At 42.8% G+C, this 23,529-nt stretch overlaps 1 protein-coding gene across 1 annotated transcript in view; it reads left to right on the top strand.

Annotated features, from left to right (window-relative positions):
* Positions 1-16,248: 16,248 nt before the first annotated feature.
* Positions 16,249-23,529, top strand: part of MYL1 (myosin light chain 1) — a 43,111-nt gene continuing 35,830 nt past the window's right edge. Inside the window, exon 1 of the mRNA XM_054971778.1 lies at positions 16,249-16,497. Within this exon, the coding sequence (XP_054827753.1) occupies positions 16,375-16,497 (123 nt within the window). The 5' untranslated portion in view covers positions 16,249-16,374. The remainder of the gene's footprint in view (positions 16,498-23,529) is intronic.

Below are 23,529 nucleotides of genomic sequence, written 5' to 3' on the forward strand. Positions count from 1 at the left end.
ATAACCTACCTATGTCTTTGAGTGGGGCAGGTGATATTTCCTGGGACTAGTTTTTGTTTCAATTGATTTCAAATAATTACAAAGGACGTAAACTCTGTAATGAGTATACTGTCTCTGGAGTACCTTTTTAAGTACTTAGAATATGGAGGCTTCCCCCCCACCCCCAATACTGATCTGCCACCTTATTCTCTAAGATTTATAGATCTACGTTTCAGTTTAAGCTGTTGTACGGCTCCTGCTAACGACCTCCAATCACACTGGATACATGAGAAGGAGAATGGCATTCTTAACCAATGTGCCACTCAACTCGATTGCTAAATAAGGACTCAGGGTGTTGTGGTCATGTAAAGAAGGCTAATAAATCCGCATGGGAATAGAGGTGTGCTAAGAAATTAAGGATAACATCTGCGGTTATGTTCTGTAGACACAATAAAAGGTATAAAGCATTTCAAAGTGTTTCATACATTTATTTTGATATTTGGATAATGGATAAGTGGATATTTACAGTAACGTGACATGTGCATTTTTCTGTGTCCTGATTCGGACAGGAGCTAAACATTGAATGGAAATACACATTATGAATTACCTGGGGATGCTCAAATGCAGGATTTTATGTGCGGTCCCCAATTCACATGCAGGCTGTTCTCGCTCAGCGTACGTGAATACCGCTTTCACGGGAGCTCCTTTTGTGTTACTGCATCTGCAAGCGATTCCGGAGGGCAAAGTGCCAATTCTGCTGTTTTTGCTGTGGGAACAAGTACTGTAGGCTCCTTTGCCTAGCCAAGTAGCATTTCTTTAAGGTGTTAGAAAGTGTCAAGATCAGGATTTCAATGAATGGATGTGGGAAGTGGGAGAAACTGGGATACTTTTAGCAGTTGAGGAGGAACTGATATCGAACGTGTGAATGTACTCAAGGAGAACAAACTGCTTGTGTGAGCATGGGAAATTGGAGGGGGGAAATGAGGTTCACTTGAACATCCATAGGTACTTGGTAATGTGTATTTCCACCCATTCACTCCCCTTCCTCCTTTTCTCTGAGAACAAAGAGGAGCAAAGACTAATGTGCCCTGGTTTCCTCTTCTCCAGAAGTAGTGTGGGGCCATGGCTCAGGGGTAGAACATTGGCTTGGCATGCAGGAAGTTCCTGGATTGATCCCCAACAACATCAGTTAAAAGAATCAGATTATAGGTGATGTCAGTCTATGGAAAGCAGGATACTCTGGTTTCATCTCCCACCCCTTGCAGCAAGAAATCAAAGGTCTCTTGAGTCAAAGGTTCTTTATTGAGAGCTTATATATTCAGAAAATACAAGTGTCCATAGATTATCCAAAGGCTAAGGCAAGCTTCTGGCTGTACATAGATGTCTTGTTGAGAATGACATGTTAGGGGCTTGCTACAGTATATCAAACCCTCTAAACTAGCCCCCACCCTCAGTGTCTACCCAGCTGGTACAGAAGGTGGGAAAGTGAAAGGAGCTGTCCCAAGGCCGCTGTGGTGAGCCATCTCAGATAAGGCTGTCTCGGGAACCAAGCTGCTCCTGCTAACACACACAGAGGAAATATTACTGGAAAAGTACAGCAAGCAAAGACAATATGGAAGGACTGTGGGCAGCAGACATGACACTTGATGTCAAGATTGTTACCTGAGAGCCAATCTGAGCAGACAATTCTGACCTTGATGGACCAATGATGTGATTCACTATAAGGCAGCTTCATGTCTTCCTGTAAAAGTGATCATCCGCTAGGTAAGAGAGAATGCCAACATAACCTCAACTTTTTCAGCCTCACACCTGATTGCTGGCCATTTCCACACAGCTTACCTTGTTCCAGAAAACAGCGAAATCTCGTGCAAAATCTCGCGAGAAGACGCTGTTATTGTGTCTTCTCATGCAATAACAGCATCTTCTCGCAAGATTTTGTGAGAGATTTCGCTGTTTTCCAGAACAAGGTAAGCCATGCGGAAACGGCCACTGTTGCTCTCAGTAAACTCTCACAATTCACTTTGCATAATGGAATCTCTTGAAAATCTGGGGTTTTCTATCTCTGGTGAAGACAAATGCAAATCCAAAAGAGATTGTGAGCACACAGTGTTAAGTGCAACAGCAGTATATCTACTATTCAACACTGTAATATGTAAAGGAAGATCACTCGGGATGTACACACGCTTTTCCAATTGGGGTGTGTGTGTGTGTGAGAACAAAGTATGTCATGTTTGAATACATAATTGCTGAAACAGATTGTAGGATAAGTAGAAATGGTTTTTGTACTAAAAGTTATGTTAATTATATTAAGAGATAAGTTATATTAAGATATAAGTTGAAATATTGTAGTAATAATGAAACGAGTCTTTCCTTTTTGATCATTATTTTTTATTACTGAATGTTGAGAAGGAGGAGGTATGCATTAAGTATGTGTAGTTTAGAGGGATAATATATAGTAATCAGATTTAATAAAGGTTGTAATCTCCATTGCTATATCAACAAACATTGAAAAAGACTTAGTTTTTGTGCACTCTATTCTAACAACTCTTGTAGCGAACAGTTGTAAAATCTTCTTGACCTTATTATTTCCTCCTCTCTCCTTTTTTCTTTCTGTATCCTTTCTTATTTTGATAAAATAAAAAAAAACAAAGTATGTCCATTATTGCCATTACTTGTTTTCGTTATCAAATTTGTTATTTTGATTGTTTTCAATGGAAATCATCTTTTGGGTTGTAACATTTCCAACCTTGCAAACAGAATGAAATTCTCAGAGATTCTCCCCCTTACCCAAGGGATCCTCCCTGTCTAAATAGCAGAGAGGGTGCCCATTTTATAGACAGTTAAAATCCTTGCTTGCAGACACAGACATCTGGAAACCCAATAAGAATAAAAGTCACATGTCATTAAAAGGATTCTCATCTGTGGGACCACTTTTTCATGTCTAAGCAGGGTGGCGGTGTCTACTTTTTACCAAAAATGGAGGATGTCGGTGAGGGGACTAAATCCCGGCTCTTCCATACTTAAGTTAACACAGTGAGGTCTGCTGCTTGAAACATTTTTCGATGAATCAGGCTCCAGTACTGAAAGCTAGGAGAAAAATTCTGAAAGAAATGAAGCTCAGAGGAAAGAATGAAATTGGCAACCGTTCCCCTCAATTATGTGGTCAATTTTTGTTTAAAAAATAGACCACCCACTTTCTTGACATGAATGGGAGGTCGCCAGTCATCATTAACAGCTGCTGGGTGGGGGTTATGGGAAGGGAAAGGGTTAATCACCCCCTCCCCCAGGTTGCTCGCCTTGGCTGCCTTTAAGATCTATTAAAGACATCAAGGGATCTCTGATCCATGCTCATCACTGATCTTATGTTTTATCTGCTTAGACACTAGTTTGTCCATCTCTTCCTTGTATTACAGACTGCAGAATACACACACATTAAGACTACAAAGCAAATGCTGCCTATCTCTCTGGCATTTCTCTCCCTGCCTGCATGTGCCCGCAAAGTATCTGTTTCTGTGCCTATCAGGTGCAGCCCAAGACAGAACAGACCTGCAAGCAAACAAGAGTTTATATAAAATCATATCAAAGTCCTCCCCCTCCCAAACCAGCAACTAGTATAAATGTCACTTTGTAAAGACACAGCTCTTCGGTTGCAAGATCTGTTTGTAACGGTGGTGGTTGGTAAATGCCCCTTTCATGTACATATCTACTGAAACACCTTCCCTTTACTCTCAGTCTCTCTCTCTGACTTTCCTGAACCTAAGCCAGACAGCCACAGGTCATCATAATACCAGTTCCAAATGCTTTTGAATATTTCAACTGTCAGTTCAGATTAGTTGTAACAATATAGAAGAACTGGGTGTTTTCAGTTCAGGATATGATAAGTCAATTTTTGAAATTCAATGATAGAGGCTTTTGGGGAAGCTGGATAAAAGAACCCTTCAAAAGCGTCCATAGAATTCCAGCATTCCCTGGAATGGACCAGAAGCAAGGGCACCCCAAGATAAAGGGTGGGTTTATTTATAATCTAGACTGCCACTCATATTCTGGACACTTGCCGTTATTCTAGATAATTTGGAAACAATTTTTTTAAAAAAACCAAAATATGAATGGGTTCTTAAGCTCTCTGGAAATATATAGCATCTGGGTGTGCATTCCTATTCAGAAACCATTCCCTCTTCAAGTGCTGAACTACAGCTCACTGAAATATTAAATCAAGCTAATTGTTTGTTAAACATTCCAGGAAGGAGAAAAGGAAAGCAAACCGTGAGGCACTGAAGCTACACGAATTCTAATTGTCTAAAGAATTACCAAAGGATTTTATTTTTAAATATACATGTATTATGCTGGAATTAGCATCTTGCAGAGTGCTTAATCTTCACATTTTGCTCTACCGAGTGAAAAGTCTCCCCAAGGCCTGCCAGCTAAACTCTTTTCCCTGTGAAGTGTTGTGCATGAAAAACATTTTATATGCATTGTGTGTCGACTGCAGATCTCTCCACAAAAAAATTGGGAACAGGTCTAGGGGAAGTTGCTGTCAATAATTTCTTAGTTACCTTTGAGTGATTGCTTTGCATTTGTGAGTCCCGCTGCTGTCGTTATCAATAAGCTAGAGCTGATTTGAGGAGGCTTTTGATGGAAATTAGGAAAGTTTTTGAAAAGAAAAACAACAATGCTGAGTTGTTAAATTAAGCAACAAAATCTTCCTGGGAATTTACAAGCGTGAGATTGATATTGTGCTTCTTCACAACAAAAGTTTTAGATATCAGCAGGGCTTTTTTCAGGGGGAATGCAGTGGAATGGAGTTCTGGAACCTCTTGAAAATGGTCACATGGTCGGTGACCCCGCCCCCTGATCTCCAGACAGAGGGGAGTTTAGATTGCCCTCCGCGCCGCTCAGCGACGCGGAGAGCAATCTAAACTCCCCTCTGTCTGGAAATCAGGGGGTGGGGCCACCAGCCATGTGACCATTTTCTCTGAGGGCAGCCCACTGAGTTCCACAACCTCTTTTCCCAGAAAAAAAGCCCTGGATATCAGGTTACATTTCTTTTGCAATTCTGCATATAAGCTGGCATCCAATGGTGCATTTGGGTCTCGAATGCCACGATTTTTCTTCAAAAGTCCGAAAATCATCTCATTCATGTTTAAAAACATGGAGTAATGCCTTTATGAAAATCTGTTTTTGAAAAAACTCATTACAGTTGTTGAGTTTGTAATATATACATTTTCAATTTACTCAGCTTCATATACTTTTTCTCTGAGTGCGAGATCTTGCTTTAAAGTGAAATGTGGTTATCCTAACCAGATTCACTCAGAATCCTTCTCATCTACTCACTCGGGCTTTCCTCCCGGAAAGGTGGTCTTCGCACTGTCCATTGCTGAATTTGGACTTCTTGATTGTACTCCGAGTTCCAGTCAACAACTGCAGCTTTGGGAAGCTATGTGTCTTTTGGCAACGCCTCTTGAGAGAGCCTATGGTGCTGGAGATATCTAGAAGGAATAATTTACATTCCTCTGCACAGATTGCCTGGAGACGCTAATATTGCTTTGAGACAGAATTAGAAAACCTTGAGGGAGAGGGCAATGAGGCACAACTGCAAAGTCAGCCACCCGCTATAAGTGGTACGGCAGTTGGCGTTCTTCCTTTCAGCAAGTGGACACAACCACACACACGTCACACAAAACCCCACATCTCAGACGGATAACACAGAAAAACAATTGCTCTCTTCTTGCTCCCTATGTTCTGTTTTATATCCTCTGGTCTCAAAAAACCCCGTTTTCTTTGTCTCTTCCTCGCCGATTATCTTCCCTGCCCTTTCTCCTACAATCTACTTTCCCTGACTCTTCATAATTAGCAATCTGACCTAAGTGGAGAAGAGTCCGCTTCTGTAAGCACTCTACTTACTTTTTCTCACCCCTTTAGCGATGGTCCTTTTGGGAGGATATGTTTCTCTCGCCTTACGTATGACACGAAAGTCAGCATGTGATGAAAATTTTAAATGACCGCAATAATACTGTTTGACTTCACTGGGCATTCTTTTCATTGCTGCCTCACAATTCGATGATAGATTAGCTTCATGCTTTATTGACCTTTTTGACGGGTTGTAAACAACTTTTAACTATGGAAAGGTGGGCAGAGAATTTTAATTCAAGAAATAAAATGGGGAGAAATGCAACAACCACATGGAACTATAGCTATGAATGTCCCTCGCCTACAGACCGTAAGTGTGTACTCTTTGTTATTGTGGTTCTTAGGCTGGTTTATCAACTGGCCCCAAACAAAAACTTTGGCTCTTTGGCTTTGTTACCTTGCTTGGAATTTATAGGCGAAGCTTTTCACAGCATGCAGAAGTGCATTTTTGCCTCCTGTCAAAGACACAGGAGCAAGAGAGAGGAAAAACTTGGCAAGCCTACCCGTGGGACAGTTCATTTCCCCAGAGGAGTCACATCGTGGTTCTATTGGCAAGGCTTTATGAAAAAAAGTATGCTGCTCCTTATCCTTCATCCAAGGTAGTTTATATAATCAAACCAATACAAACTGAACACATGCCACCCATGGTGTCCACTGACACCTTTCCTGGCACCCACCAGGTGTTTTAATTCTGATATCCTTTCAATCAATGTAATTGAAATTTTAATAATATGTTTTTACAAAGTACAGTTCCTTTCCCACCCATGCAAAGAGACTTGCAGAAAGCTCAATATTCAGGAATCTGAGTGGTACCTAGATGCTGAACACAAAAGGAGTCAGCAGCTACAGAGAATCAGAATCCTCCATTGTCTCTGCTCTCCGTTCCAAGCACACTTCATCCAGTCTTTCTGTCCAGAACAAGAAGGAAATCAGCGCTGGAACGGTGGTCATATTGTAATATTGATTATGTCAAAGGCGGACGAGAAATGTTGTGGATATACATCTGCCAACGTTCACTTAGGTCAAACATGAAATGGAGCTGTTAGGAAAACAGTCGCTCTCTTTTTCCCCCCGGCCAAAAGTGGAATAAATGCCAGCTCCCTTAACACCAATCAAGATTTCTCCTACAGGCCGACACACATGCCAGCGTCTAAATTTGCAGCTGTTCACCTTATTAGCTTTGCATAGTGAACTATTCAGTGTGAAATTTTCAATGGCGTCAAGTTTCGTTTAGGGATTAGAAATAGTGGTTAGTGAGTCTGATGAGGAATGGGAAGACCTGGGTTCAAATCCCCACAGAGGGCCAAGCTACACATGACGAATGACACTTGAACGGCAAGTGGATTGAGTGGAGGGCAAGTGAACAGGGAGAAATACACTTGCCGTTCAAGTGTCATTTGTCATGTGTAGCTTGGCCCTCAGACATGAAGTTTCCCTTGGACCAATTCTTTTTTTCTCAGCATAACCTTCTTCACAGGGTGGTTTTGAGGTCGAAATAGAGTGTGCTTCTCTGAGGGCCTTGGAGGAAGACCAGGATAAACCATGTGATCGATAAAATACCTTTAGCGCAAATCTCCACAAAATGTTATATTTTCCTACATTTATATTCTGCTTTTCTTCTGTCATGGAGCTCAAGTCAAAAGGTTTCCCATAAAAGTAACGTAAATTACTTTTAGTGCAGATATACTCAAAGAGAGCTAAAGGTAAGGGGGGAAACCCAGGGTGGTGTTATTTTTAAACATTCACTGTTTGGCCTGCATCAGTACGGACAGCCTGTATCATACTCCTCTAAAGACATATTAAAAATATTACCTGGAAGCAGTTGTGGAAGAGCTTGACCCTCAGGGAGGCTGAAAATAACCGCAAAGCCACAGATGTGTGCACCAGTCCGAGTAATTTTCTTTTACATGTAAGCAGTAAAAAAAAAGACCTATGGGAATGCAAGTGTGCACAAGTAATTTTTCTTAAGAGTTCAATTTGGTGAACACAGTTCTTTAAAGAATAAAGATGCCCAGAGTCTCTCTACACAAGGTATCTTACACGGGAACGCTCAAGTGTAAGATCTTACACTTGTTCTCCCGTTGTGGCTTCACATGAACTGCTAGGGAGACAAAGTACACTTGAATATAAGACCACACAGAAAGTAAGGGCCAAGCTACACATGACGAATGACACTTGAACGGCAAGTGGATTGAGTGGAGGGCAAGTGAACAGAGAGAAATACACTTGCCATTCAAGTGTCATTCGTCATGTGTAGCTTGGCCCTAAGTCGCTTGCGTATCCCCGTGTAAAATATTTTGTGTAGAGAGAGACTCTTAGACATCAAAGGAAGTAAATACCTTTGGAAGGCTTGCTAAAACACAACCTCATGGTGCATTTCCTACTACCTGCTCAGGCAGGTTGCAGAGCAATTGAAGATAAAGCTCCCCTTTCAGAAGAGTATAGTGTTTCTCAGACTGGGGCCTAGGGATCCCTGCACGGTCTTTAATGGTACTCCAAGGACTCTGGAAGTCCTTTGCAAAGACAGACAGTGAGCTTCTTTCATGCTGATCCAAGAATAGGTTTCCCCCTCTTTTCAAAGTTTAGGAGCCCACAGAGCTGCTGTCCATGCAGTCACTGGTTTCTGAGAGCTCAAACCTTGGGAGGTATACATTGGTTAGCTGGCACCAAGGCAGTACAGTCCTACTGCTAGTGTTGCCAGCTCCCAAGCGGCAAAATTCCTGGAGATTTGGCTGGTGGAGCCTGGGAAGAGTGGGATTTAGAGAGGGGAGGGACCTCAGCCAGATATAACGCTACAGACTCCACCTTCCAAGGTAGCAATTTTATCTAGGAAAATTGATCTCTGTCATTGGAATTGTATTTCCGGGGAATCTCCGGAATGGCACAAACACCTGTCATTGTTCTGGATGATGCTAAACGTAACCCATGTCCACATTTGATAATGGAAATTTGATTTATTGGATAACTTAACATAATTTATCTTATTTACATGATATATTTTGCAGGATCGTAGTTACAAAACTGCCAGTTTTAACTAAGATTCTTCATAATTATGAAAGGCAGATTTGCACAGTGTCAGCACAGCAATAATAGAACAGGATCATCCCTTCCCAGCTCGACCCTTCATAATGAGCAGATCTTCACACTATTCCCCATGCCACAGATTTCCCCGCAGACCGAGAGGGATGCTGCTCAGAGCCCGTACACTTTGGTCTTGCTCCTCAGCCCCTTCGCAGCAGTTTGATCTGCAACAATTAGCAGGCGATGATGTTGACTCCCTGCTATTAAATGCTTCATGCTGATTTCAGCATAAGAAGACTCTGTTAAAGGGGAAGGAGCAGGCCCTTGTTTCAGGCTAACTCCTGTTCCTGACAAGAGCCAAGCCTGGGCTGTTTCCACACTACTCACCTTCATCCGGAATGCTGCAGAACATCACGAAAAAACCGCAGAAGATAGCATCTTCTTGCACATGTTTTGCTTGCCTTGCGTGAGAAGATGCTATCTTCCGCTTTTTTTTCATGACGTTCCGCAGCGTTCCGGATGAAGGTGAGTAGTGTGGAAATGGCCCTGGTTGTCCCCACCCAAGATAGGCGTCAACTAGCTTAGCATAATTCCTGAAAGGTCTCTTATTTTTCTCATTTAGATCTGAAGTTTACATAGTTGCGTTTCACCTTTTACTTCCTGCCTGTCGTGGCCCCATGACACTGTTGTTTCTTTTTCTCATAAATGCTACATAAATGTGTCTCCATAGTGGAGATCCACTCATGACATCCAAAGAAGTTTACAAAAACCTACGTGGGAATAAAGATGTGTTTTGCTGCAATGGATGAATATGGCTGTCTCCGTAGAAGTAAACTGGGTCAGTGGATCTGGCCACTCTCTGTCAAACCGATACAGAATCATACAGTTTCTTTTGATACACTCTCGGCGCTTATTGGAAAATAAATAAAACCAATAGAACAAAGACAACACCGGTCTCAAGTGCTCATCCCATTCAAAATAACCTGAACCTGGCATAGCTTCCCCTGGAACATCCCACTGTTCAGGGAAGTGGAGGAAACCTCGTAGCAGCAGAGAGTGAACTACGACAGAGCTCCAAATAGTCCCATAATTTCAACTGCTGAGAAAATGCTGCTCTGCTTGCAGGAATTACTGCCAGTCATATTCCTGTGCCATGTTTTCCAGTGGGTGGTGGGTAGGGTTGCCAGTCCTGTGCCAGAAAATGCCAGGATATTTTGGGGGTAGTGCCTGGGGAGGGTGGAGTTTCAGGAGATGTGACATCATATCTTCCATGACACTCTAGGAATTTCCTCCAATGTCTACAGTAGAGGCTTTGGGAAATTCGTAGAGCATCATGGAAAATGTGATGTCCTTACAGGTGATACTCTAGGAATCCCTCCAATCTCTATGGTCTTTACCCATAGAGATTGGGAAAATTCCTAGAGTGTCACCATTGATGCTATTCCCCCTATTTTTTCTCCTGCTCCTGAGGGCACAGGATTAAGTGTGGGGACAGGGAATTGCCTGGTGTCAGGAGTCAAGTGGCAAACCTAGTGGTGGGTGTCATTCGTGATGTCTTCATGCATGGTGAACAGCACACAGATTGGGTACAATGCCATACGCAAATGGCACAAACCACCTGTCATTGTTCTAGATTATACTAAACGTAGCCCACATCCATATTTGATAATGGAAATTTGATTTATTGGATCACTTAACATAATTTATCTTATTTGCATGATATATTTTGCAGGATCGTAGTTACAAAACTGCCAGTTTTAACTAATACTCTTCATCATTATGAACAGCAGATTTGCACAATAACATTACAGCAACAATAGAACAGGATTATCTCTTCCCAGCTTGACCCCCATTATCAGATAACAGCCTCAGGCTGTAAGACAATGGCCTGCGATAGCTCATCAGGGACAGCCATTTCACACGCTGAACATATCAAGTGCTAATTGCCACAATGATCTCCAGGGAGAGAAACTTAACTGCTGCAATCCAAACACCAGCAGTAACATAATATTTATTAGGATCAGTTAAAGGTCACACAGGAGTGAGCTAGTCATTTTTCCAGTTTGGTAGATTGCTCCCTCAGGCTGGAATAAGGGGGAGAAAATGTAAGGGGCATGGTGGAAGCCCTGTTCAGTCTTAAGATTGTGACTGTGGATGCTCTTTGCAAACCAACCGCATTCAATTGTGCCCCCTGCAAGCGAATTCGTTGGAGCAACAAAGCAACAGAACTGGTTAGAAGAACAAGCTCGGGCTTCAAGTGAGAAACTCTTTTCCAGCACTGGTAGCTCACCATTGTCAATCTATTTGGTAGGAGATGGATACTGTAGGAAAAATTTGAAATGTGGCTGATTTAAAAAACCCACAAAAATATTCCTCCGAAATATGAAAGAAGTCGTGAAGAACTGATGAGCATGATTCGAGTTCTGTAGCACCTTAAAAACCATCAAGATTTCCAGAGTATAAGCTTTCATGAGTCAAAAATTCCTTCGTTGGCTACCCATCTGAAACTATGAAGATTTGATGTTAGCAAAGAAGGGCTAAACTAGCTGTAACCCCAGAAGCCCTACGAATGGCTACCCAGCAACTTCTTTAGCTGCGAGGGTTTCAAAAGTGGATTTGGGCCCCCATATGGGTGTGTGTCGAGCCCCATGGTGCAGAGTGGTAAGCTGCAGTACTGTAGCCCAAGCTCCGCTCAGGATCTGAGTTCGATTCTGGCGAAAGGTGGTTTCAAATAGCCAGCTCGATGTTGACTCAGCCTTCCATCCTTCCAAAGCCGGTAAAATGAGTACCCAGTTTCCTGGGCGTAAAGTGTAGATGACTGGGGAAGGCAATGGCAAATCACCCCGTAACAAAAGGCTGCCAAGAAAACACTGTGATTTGATGTCCCCACATGGGTCAGTAATGACTCGGTGTTTGCACAGGGGACGACCTTTACCTTTATGGGTGTGTGGCTAGCTCTTTCCCCCTACAAACCCACGAAGGCTTACTTCCCTTCCTCCCCCTAAAGGCTTCAAGGTGCTCTGCTTTGTATAGTTTCCCCCATGTAACAGATGAAAACTGCAAGAAGGCAATTCAAGTTGTGAAAATGGTGCAGAGGGGAATTATATCAATCAAGCCCCCATGCAGCTGCACTTTCAAGATTAAAAAGTAAGTCTGTGTGGAGACCCACAGCTTAGGAGAAGCCTTAGGATATCCCTCACCCCCAGGCCTGAGCAGACTGTCATATTACCTAGCCCCTGCCCTGACTGTACCCCGAAAGGTACAGTATTTTATCTGTTGCTTTTATGATTGATTTTAAGTTGTATTTTAATCAATGTTGTACCCTGCCCTGAGCCCACTTCCGGGGCGGGCGGGTTAAAAATTAATTAATTAATTAAATAAGATACCCACTACATTTTTCCAGACATGTATGTGAATTGCTAGATGGACTGATTGATTTCTCCTTTGATATTCTGTCACTGGAGGAAGGGAACTTACAGCAACAAATCTACTAATAATCTGAAGCTGCAGCACCAATATCAAACAAGTTAGCAAGTCATCCCTACAGCTTTTGGAAATGTTTTTGCCAGGTTTCTGAAAGCCACTAAAACTAAACCACCAGAAACAGCAAATTCCACGTAATAACAATAACAACATTCAATTTACATACCACCTTTAAGGACAACTTAACGCCCACACAGAATGGTTTACGAAGTGTGCTATTATTATCCCCACAACAATCACCCTGTGAGGTGGGTGGGGTTGAGAGAGCTCCGAGAAGCTGTGACTGACCCAAAATCACCCAGCTGGCTTCAAGCGGAGGAGAGGGGAATCCAACCCGGCTCTCCAGATTAGAGTCCTACTGCTCTTAACCACTACTCCAAACTGGCTCTCACACCAAACTGCCGAAAGGTCCCTGCTCCCCTTATGCTGGCTAACAGTACACTTACCAGCTGGGCCATTCAGAACACGGCATTGTCTGCTGACCTGGACTCACAATACAGGACAAAGGCATGAATACGGACCCATATATCTCAATTGTTTTGGCTTTTAACATCAGCATTTTGAATCAGGCTAGGAAATTACCCAGGAATCAGTGGAACCACTTTAGAAACTGTGCATTGTGATCCTAAGTCCCAGCACTCAGCAGCTGTTAATGCTTCCAAACACACTTCCCAAGGCTGCCTCATGCCAAGGTATCCCAATGGGAAGTCATCAGAGCATGTACGGCTAGGCCAGCTAGGACTCCTGGTATAGCTACAGACCACCCAGACTTGAACCCTGTTCCCCACTGCCACTCAACAGGGGGGGGGGGAATTGGGGGGAGAGGAATTTGATGGTGAGCAAAACTGGAAGTGACATCACCATATTGTGGCAATGTTCTCGTATTTATTCACTCAAAAGTTATCCATAGAGTTTTGGTTGAATCCTAGAACATTTTCCCCGATACAATGAAGTTGCTTTCAGTTTCATGCCGGAAGTGACAGCATGCATTGATGTGATGCCGAATCCCTTCACCCACCAGGGTGCCAGCATCAGTTGTCAACCCTACGTATAGCACTGGCGTAACTACAGCCAGTGCAGCTACCCCCTGCTCTCTGTTTTTCAGAACGTTTCCGTTTTCTAGTACTTGTGTCCATTTTGTTTTGTTTTCTGGCATTCCTTTAAAAAAAAAAATCATTGTGCATGAACACACACTCAAGTGCTTTATCGCCCTCCCTCCCCAATGTAGAAGTCCCAAAGGCATGACTGGAGGATACAAGAAGGACCTTGGTAAGCTCTGCCAGGCTGAAATGGGTTGGCAGCTGGATGCCATGAACAATGGTGTGAGCTTTGTGATAGAAGGATGGGGAGAAATGAACCCAAAGAAACAAACAGGAGATAAATGTCTTTGCAAAGAAGAGAGGCTGATTGACTCCAATATACACAGATGAAGATTAAGGGGCACCCCACCTGATCTAGTGCACAGTCCACCACAAGTTATTCTTTTCCAACTGTTAAATCATTATTATTATTATTTATTACATTCCTAACTCGCCCTTCCCACAAGCGGGCTCAGGGCGGGGTACAGCAGCCACAAAAATATAATACAAATATTAAAACAATTGATAAAACATGCAGTTAAAAAGTATTGCTAACAAGCATCATCCACTCTCTTTGAAGCACAGGAGACACTGGCAAATAATATGATATCTTATGATATCATATTACATGCCTTCTTACGACATGTACTTTAAAAAAAAATAGCAATGATATTGATTTTCATATGTAGGCTAGTAATGATGTCTGTTACTATTTTTAGCAGTTATATGTACCGGCAGTATTATAGCAAAGAGAAGCTTTTAAATGATTTTTTTTTAAAAAAAATCTCTATTATCTCTGCAAAATATTGAACACCAAATGAAGATTTTATTGTGTTGTCTCTTGTACTTATCAATTTGTATAACTCTTTCTCAACGGGTGAATGGTTGGTCCTTTCAGACAGTGACAAATTCATTTTTCTGCTTTCTTCCAGTTTCTTTAAAACAGATTTTTAAAATATTTGATAACTGGGTAAGTTTTAAAGATTATCTTGAGTCTCTATGGATAACCATTTTCCTGGACACCTGCACCTGATGTGGAAAAATCCCATCTTACTGCTTTGGATGACAATACAGGCAACCAAACTATTGTGAGAAGCACCAGATCTATTCCTAAACCATTTTTAACACATCCACTGGATTTAGCGGTTCAGTACAGCATTCTTATAAAGGGAACCGGGGTGGAGTAAAACAGATTTTTTTTATAAAGGAAGCAAGATCATAGTTGGTGTATGGAAAAATGTTTGTCCCCCTCCCATACTGCCTTGTTTATTGGATGTATTATACTTTTATTTCACTGTTTTTCTCATTGTATGATTCGACTTTCTTGCATAGTTTGTTCCATATTATATTGTCTTTATTACAATGTCTTCTAATTCTGTAATACACTGTGACGCCCTGACTTGGATGACTTGAAGTGATTCCGCACACGTTGGATAATGCACTTCCAATCCTCTTTATAGATCATTTGGAATGGATTTTTTTGTGTGCGGAACAAAAAATCCACCTCAAGCGATTGATAAAGTGCATTGAAAGTGCATTATCCAACGTGTGCGGAATCAGCCCCAGTCTAGCCCAATCTCCTCAGATCTCGGAAGCTAAGCAAGATTGACCCTGGTTAATACTTGGATGGGAGACCACCGAGGAACTCCAAGGTCACTATGCAAAGGCTGACAATGGCACACCACCTCTGTTCTTCACTTGCCTTGGAAACCCTACAGGGTCACCATAAGTTGGCTGCAACTTGACAGCACTTTCCTCCAATGCATCTTGTGTCTCAGCAAGAAAGGCTATGATGAAGTCCAAGCAATCGTCGCCTGTCACCCTGTTTGGAAGCGAAGAGGGAAAGCTGGAAGTGAAGAAAGATGAATAAGAGACTGAAGGCTGCAATTAAATTTGAGATGATAAAGACAAATGCTGCCCTTCCCTGACAGATAGCTAATTTGCTTTTATAAACTGGGGGGGAGTCTCCAGTTTCCCTTGGGAAAATAATCTAGGTGTCTTGCTGTCTGTCTTCTTTGTAAATCAGGCTTAGTAGGTCAGCCCACAATACAGTAAACTGGATTAAAGGAAGAGCTTTTTAGTTTTCAGATTGTGCTTTACTGTAGATTCCATCTTCGTTTAGAACAGATGGAAGAATCTTGGACTAGGGAACAAGAGAGAGAGACTTGGTGGCGAAAGCTGGGTGGGCTTATCCATATACGTCTGTTTTTATTTTTAAACACTCCACACTCTCTCTTTGCTGGATCAACACTTTCTTCTTGCAAAGGAAGGAAATAGAGGAGGAGAAAAGGAGGGAGGTGGGGGACAAGATGTGGAGGAAAGTGGGGGGAGAGGGGAAGGACTGGGTGGACGGAAAGTGGTGATCACTTCTCCACCCAGAAAGCCCGGGTGGAAAAAAAAAAAAAGAAATTCCATCTGGAAATGTAATCCCCTCCATAACGACACACAGGCATGGAAAGCAAGATTTACAACTCCACCAGAAGTGTAATTCTCTCCAGAAAAGAGTGTCTGTCAATTCTGCCTTGAATGACACAGAAGGACCCAAACCCAGCTTTGTCATCCCGCCTCCCCCCTTCCTCCTTAACCATTACAAAAATGCACAGGAGGCTTTTTAAAAAAAGGGCACTGAAGTCCCCTTGAATGACGACGCTCGGGCCCCTGATATTCCATTTATAGCCTGGCTGAGAATGACATCCCCCTTGACCGGCAAACTGTCCAATCCAGCTGCATGTGTCAAGATTGTATTAGGCACTAAGTGAAATATATATAATGCCCTTATGGTGTTTAAGACGCTGGGTCCACCTCCAAGGCATCGGGCCGTGTCGTCTTGAGCACTCACTGCTCCTCAGCCAGGAATCTCTGATCAAGGTTTTTTGGGGGGACCTTTTAACTTTAAACATTTAACATGGCACCAAAGAAGGACGTTAAGAAAGCTGCACCCGCAGCAGCGGCACCAGCGCCAGCCCCGGCACCAGCCCCAGAACCAGCAAAACCCAAAGAACCAGCAATTGATCTCTCCAGCATCAAGGTAAACAGATGAACTTATGCAGTCACTGAAAAAAAAAACCCTTCCCTCAAGCTGGAAAGCACAGCAAGGTTTCGTTATTCAAGCGTGGAAGACTGTTTTCGGCTGAGCTTCTTTTTGGCTTGAGGACATTCCTGAAACTAAGCTAGAAATGAATTGGCATGAATCTTCAGAAATGCTGAAAGCTTCCAATTTGAACAGGCACAGCCAAATGCTTTAAAAAACAATAGCCAATCCTTGCCGTTACCAAAAGTTTCCATGAAAACTAATCTTGCTCCTAACCTATTTCAATTTCGCCTGGCCCTCACAATTAAGTCTGTATATGATCAGATATTGAGATAAAATACTTTACAATGCTATACTTTTTAAAAAAAGAATTAACCCACGAGTCTTTCTAAAGCACAGTTTTATAAGGATCATTTTGCAAATTTAATTCTGAATTTATTATACGTATGTTTGTAAGCAGCAAATTATCCAGTCCTTTTGGACATATTGCTATGCTTATTGTCTAAGCAAGAAAAAAGTATCAATGCTTTCTGCCTTCCTCTGTACTTTAAAATTAGAGCAAACTTGCATGATTACTAGATGAAAAGAGAAAAAGAGGAACATTTCAGTGACTGCAATCTTTCATCTTTGTGGCTCATGACTTGCAAGTTGTTAAATAGCTAACTTCTTCACTAATAATAAAGAACCTTGAGTGTTTTCCCTTTTGACTTTCCAAAAGTAAACTGTGCCATGCATGGAATGAATTATTGTTGAGCATTTTGCCCTAAGCCCAGTTTGCAAAGAAGGCATCTGTCCACTGTCAGAGGGTGAAGGAAAGACGAAGCCGGAGAGATTTCCCAAGCGTCCGTCTCTAACTAGTATGTCTTTCCCCACCTACCTAGCAGTATGATATATCATCAGAGTACCAATTTAGGATACCCTACCTAAGAAATCCAACCTAATATGGAGAACCAAACAGTAAGAAATATTGTAAGGGTAGCAAGAATTCTGATCGTTCCTCATCTGAACCACAAGATCCAGATAAGGAATTCTCCTCAGTTTAATTGGGTGTGTGTAGTTCAAATCCATCCGCTACTAATTTTGTCACTGCAAGCTGGTTTTCACTAAAAGGTTGTGTGATGTATTTAAATTTGTAAACCGAGGAACGGCAGGAGGCAGAGTAAAATCTAATGGGGGGATAGATTTGTGCCCATCTGAACAAGAGCCGCATCTGAGGGGACAAATAAAAAGGGAAGGGTTTTTAAAAAGAAAAATGTTCGGAAAGGAATGCAGCTAAGACGACATCCCCAAGGAGGTTGTATCTGTGGTGAAGCAATTAGATGAGGTGGGGCAGTTCATGAAGAAGAATTCAGGCTGCTAAAATAATTTGTGCTAGCTAGATGGCGGCATGGGTCCAATTCATTAAGAGAAAACAGAATTTTCAACTCTAGTGGCTCAAGCTAATTTATCCTCACATAAACATAGCAAGTGGTATATACATCACCTGAAAAATGGAAAGTCGTGGTTTCAACCATAGCAGCAACCTTGCATGACCCTCTTTAGACTTTCTTAACCTAAGACTGGCACACTAGAGACTTGCGGAGATCTACTGCGACAGAACCCAGGACACCATAATCTGTAGAAAGCCAGCGTGGCATAGTGGTTAGAGTGCTGGACTAGGATCTTGGAGACCCAGGTTTGAATCTCCGCTCTGTCATGGAAGCTTGCTGGGTGTCCTTGGGCTAATCACTCCCTCTCAGCCTAACCTACCTCACAGGGACCAATTCCACATGGCTTACCTGAAGCCGGAACGTTGCGGGACGTTGCGGAACATGCCAGCAAAAACGCGAAAGATCGAGTTTTCTCGCGCAAAACTCGCCAGGGTTGTTGTGAGGATAAAATGGAGAACTGTGAGTGTCCCCATAAAAGGGAGAAAGGTGGGGTATAAATAAAGCAAATACATAAGATATCCAGTTAAACTTTCAGAGAGAGAAAGAAAAGAAATGTTTTCTTTTTAATGTGACTGGGGTATGCTAGGAGAGACTCATCAAATTATTTAAAAAATAAATTTCATAATATGCTGCAGTGCCTAACAATACCTAAGCATTTATAAAGTGCTTCAGGAGTATTCAAAGTGCTTCACTGGCACATTCTCAGCAAAATAAAACAAAAACCAAGTGGCACCTTAGAGACTAATGTTATGTATTTCAGTATGAGCTTTATTAGATCATAGCCCGCTTTGTCAGAAGATGCGACAAAGCAGACTGTAATGCGTGAAAGCTCATATTGAAATCAATGTTGCTAGTCTTTAAGAAGCCATTAGATTTTTGTTTTATTTTGATATGGCACACCCTGATGCCACTTTTAAGGGTGCTATCCTATGCACACTTACTTTAGAGTAAGCCTCATTGAATAAAGTGGGATTCGCTCATGCATAGGACTGCATTGTGAAGCAAAGGAAAGGATATGTGTAAACGGTCTTCAATCAAACAAGGCTAAAGAAATTACTTTGCATTACTGATTGTAGTTCTATCCAAACCTGGAGACAAAACGGTTAACTCCTACATTATCACCCTCTACAACATTCCTCTGAGTTTCTTTCACTCAGACATTACTTATATGGCCCTGTTCTCTCACATCTAAGACTACTTTACCTCACAATACCCCAGTGAGGTAGATGGGTATTCTTATCCTGGTAAGTGAGGCTCAACTTGGCCAAGGTCACCTACAGAGAAGGTTGCCGTTCTAAGGATTAAAGCGAAGAATCTCGTGTCCAAGTCCAAGAACCCTCTCAATGAATAAAATGCCAGGCACTGCAGTCATTCGCATTTCTGAGGACACTTTTGTAAGTAAGACGTTCAGCTTAGATTCTAAATATGAGGAGCCACGTTATGGAGACCATTCCACTGGTGCCAAAAGGAACTGGCTTTAGGGCACCCAGAATACGTCTTAAGTGAGTGACAACATTTTTTGTCTCTCGCTGTTTTGGGCTCAGTAATAGGATCTTTAGTCAGCAGAGACTGGGAAGATCTTTACTTGAGATCCAAGGAAGAAACAAAGATGGTAAAAATGAACTAGTTGGCCATGAAGTTAGTTCCAGATGGGCAGCCATGTTGACCTGCAGGAGGACCTTAAAGACCACCACAGAGTTCCCCAGGTATAAGCTTTTGAGAGTCCAAGCTCCCTTTGTCAGATGCGTACAGTACCCCGTCATCAGACAACGGTGGCCCATCTTGCCATAGTCTGCAGGTTTCCTTAGTGGGGGCTTTCCATCCTCATGTTATTCAGTTCAGAAAAACAGATATTTCCTCTCATGCTGCAAATCACCATTTGGGAGCCCATGATTCTGAAATATGCAATACAATTATTTAGTTTTTGCAAGGACAGGGGCTGCCAGGGGTTGGCAGTCAGGAAGCAGGCGAGGGGGACAGATGGTCAAGTGAGTGCTCAGCATGCTTGTGAGAGATGAATGGCTCCAACTGAGGTGCTCGGCCACTCTCAGATGGCCCACAGGAGCAGGTGGCACAGCAGTCCCCCTTGCGTCAACAGATCCCTTAGGGATTGGCATCCTGACCCTCTGAGGAGCTAGGAATGCAGCCCACAGAAAAACAGCCGGGAGCCCCCTCCGTCATCAAGCTGTCATGTGACACAGCAGTAAAGAGCCACAACCTCCTTGCTAGAGTCCTCAGCCAACGAGCTCTTGTGCCTTACACGATTTCTGACAGTAAGCAAGACTTTATCCTGCTGTTCCCAAGCTCCCAAGTCCTTTCCTAGGTGCATTGACCCTAAATCTGCCTTGATGCTTTATAACTTCTACTCATAAAGGCCGGACATGAAGGAAGGGAAACAAGGCTGGTCAATCAATCAATCAATCAATCAATCAATCAATCAATCAATCAATCAATCAATCAATCATCTTTATTAAAATAGTTCTAGACCAGCATAAAATGTAACATTCAGGAGCTCAAAGATAAAAAATATCATAGTACACAAAAGTAAGAAATACAATGTCAGAATTTCATCAAGTATTTTTATACCTTCTAAAACTGGTGAATTTTATAAGATGCCACCAAAAACCTGTAACCATTGGGTTTTCATCCATTAACAACATTCTGGTATACGCTAATTCCGAACGACCACGTTACCTTCTAATTATAGGGAAGATAAAACAAGGCCGGTCAAGAAACAAGCAAGAGATCCTACCAGCAGTTGGAAGAGACAGATAAGAAAATAAAGAAACTAGCAGATAGGATTGACAAACGTCCTTTTAAAACTGACACCCTTTATGGTAAAGCATCACTACTTATCATGTAATACCACATGTCAGACACTGGCCATTTCCACACACGTTGAATAATGTACTTTCAATGCACAATGCACTTTCAATGCACTTTCACAATCCTTTAGAAGTGGATTTTTTGTTCCACACATGGAAAATAAGTTTCAGATGTTCACTAAAGAGTATTGAAAGTGGATTATCCAACGTGTGTGGAAGCAGCCACCCTTGAAACACCCCAGTGTGTCCTTTGGCCATTTATCAGTCTTGAGGTACTTGGGTCAGAGTATGTGGATAGGTGAGAAACAGTCAGTAACTATCCATCTGGCCCCATTGGCTCAGGGCCTCTTGAGTGGTACAGAAAAGAAAAAGGTGAACTCAGCATGAAACAAGGACATTATGACATCCACGGGTCTGATCCTTGGATGCTGAAACCATTTTAGAGATTAATTTGACCATTTAAAAATGGCACTTGAAAAGGCACGGGAAGGAGAGGGAACACTGCCTCGTCCCACCATGCTGTGGGAACTGATCAAGACCTCAGGGCATTTTTAATGGCCAAAATTGATCTTTAAAATGGCACCAGCATCCACAGGTCAGACCCATGGATGCCATAATGTCTGGTTTGGCCCTCTGCTTCTGGCATTAGAACAGACTAGCTGAAGAGTCTATTGGAAGAAGGTGCTTTAAGCCGGAGGAAGGTTTTAAGCTTGGCTGAATGGAATGGTAGGCTGTGCTTCCTACTCCTCTCCCATCCCTGTATGATGATGGCTGCAATTTTTCCTCCTCAATATGCTATTTGTTTGCTCTCTTCTTTCTTCGGGCTCAATGGGGCGAATGGTTGCTATTTGCTCAGTGCAGAAACCAATCACCCACCCTTGACAATTTTAGTAGCAGGATCAAAAATGGGGGGTGAGGGTGGGGGGCACTCTAGGACTGTTCCCCAACCTCTTTGGTAAAGACCATAAAGACTGAGGAAATTCCAAGAGCACCATCCATAAGTGCTGTGGCAACCAGCGACCCTCCACCCAGAAGTAACTTCACTTCTTCCATGACATTCTAGAAATTCCCCAGTCTCAATAGTAAAGATCATAGAGATTGAAGGAATTCCTAGAGCAGCATGGAGGGCATGATATAACCCCCTGAAACTCCACAATCCCTAGGCACTGCTCCCCACCCCTCGCCCAATCTCCCATCTTTAAAGGGGAGGCGGCGGCAGCAGCAGCACGGCTGCCATCCCAGAGGAACGGATGAGAAAGTAGGCAGAAGCGGCAACTGTACTATCACCAGTGGGAGGGGATGAGAAGCCCAGAGCGGTGCTGTAGCCATCCAGTAAGAAATGTGGAGGGACTTCGGCAGCCCAATGATGCCAACCCCAATGCTGGCCATATCCCCCACTAAAAATCTATTAAATTTCCAACAATCAAATTCATATTTAGGGTATGTCATCTGATGTTCGTAGCATGTCTGTATGGCATTACGTGCACACATTCCAAAGCAAATGGGCCTCACCCACAGACATTCCTTATGTCCTGCAGACCAAACATATGATCACGACCTACTGGTCATTATGCGTATCACAGTTCATACAAATGGTTCTATTGGTGTTGTTGTGGACTCCTCAAGTCTTGAAGAAGCCCCAGAGCGGGGGGCCAAGGGAAAACACACTGCTGGAGGGGGCACCTCACCTCCCAGTGTAATGAGCCACCATCAGTCCCTTTGAACTAATACTTAACTCAGAGCAAAGCTATAAATGACTTTCTTCACGTGGAGAACACTAGATTTTTCTCGCAAGGCTACCTGGGAAGTGAAGTCCGAGTGGCCCTTCCCCTCTCTGTTAGAATCGCTGCCTGAAGAGCCAAAAGAGGGCTTTGTTTGGGGGTGGGCAGCTGCTACTTTCTCCCAGGGCGTCCTGTGGACTGCCTGCTCCCAGGGAGCTGCTCTGGAAGTGGCAGCGTCGGTGAAGCTTCAGCCACAGCGACAGTGGAAGGATCTGCAGCAGATCCAAACGAAGCCCTCTTGTGGCTCTTCAGGCAGCAATTCTAACAGAGGGGAAGGACTACTTGGACTTCACTTCCCAGGTAACCTTGCAAGAAAAATCTAGTGTTCTCCACGTGAAGAAAGTCACTTGTAGTCATACTCTTAGAGACAAAGGAATAATTTCCCGCCCTTCTGGGTGTTAATCAAAAAACCAGCCCTGCAAAGTAGGATGTCTGCAGACGGGTTCCACAAACCCAATTATTTGGTAGCTGAAGCCAAACAAGCCAAATTACTGGATTCAGATTGAAACCCCTGAACTCAAATCACACCACAGAAGTCTAATTAATAAAATGTATTAAGGAACTGTTAAAAGATTACAAGTATAGAAACTGTGCAAGACAGGGGAAAAAATAATAAAGCTAAATACCGGCTCTAAAATACTGTACAGGCTAATGCTACCTTGTCAGGGCAAACCACAAAAGTCCAACAGAACTCTAACATTCAAGAACAAAAGGCTTAGAGCTGACATCTAAACCCATGGCTACATTCAAGGCTCAAGATGGCTTATAAGCAGCAGTGAACCACAAACAGACCAGAACAAAAAAGAAGACCCTTGCTTTATGCCCAGCTGCCCACAGCAGGCCCTGATGCTGCCTGACCAATCACAAACGTTACTAGTACATGGGACTAGTCTCGCTGCAACTGAAACGTGTTTGCAATCAGAGCAACTTGCCCCTACTAGGTTCCTTGCACTAATGAGATGGAATGCAAGTGGAGAGGCTCCCTCTTGGCCT

This window comes from Eublepharis macularius, chromosome 2 (genome assembly GCF_028583425.1).
Source record: "Eublepharis macularius isolate TG4126 chromosome 2, MPM_Emac_v1.0, whole genome shotgun sequence".
Taxonomy (NCBI): domain Eukaryota; kingdom Metazoa; phylum Chordata; class Lepidosauria; order Squamata; family Eublepharidae; genus Eublepharis; species Eublepharis macularius.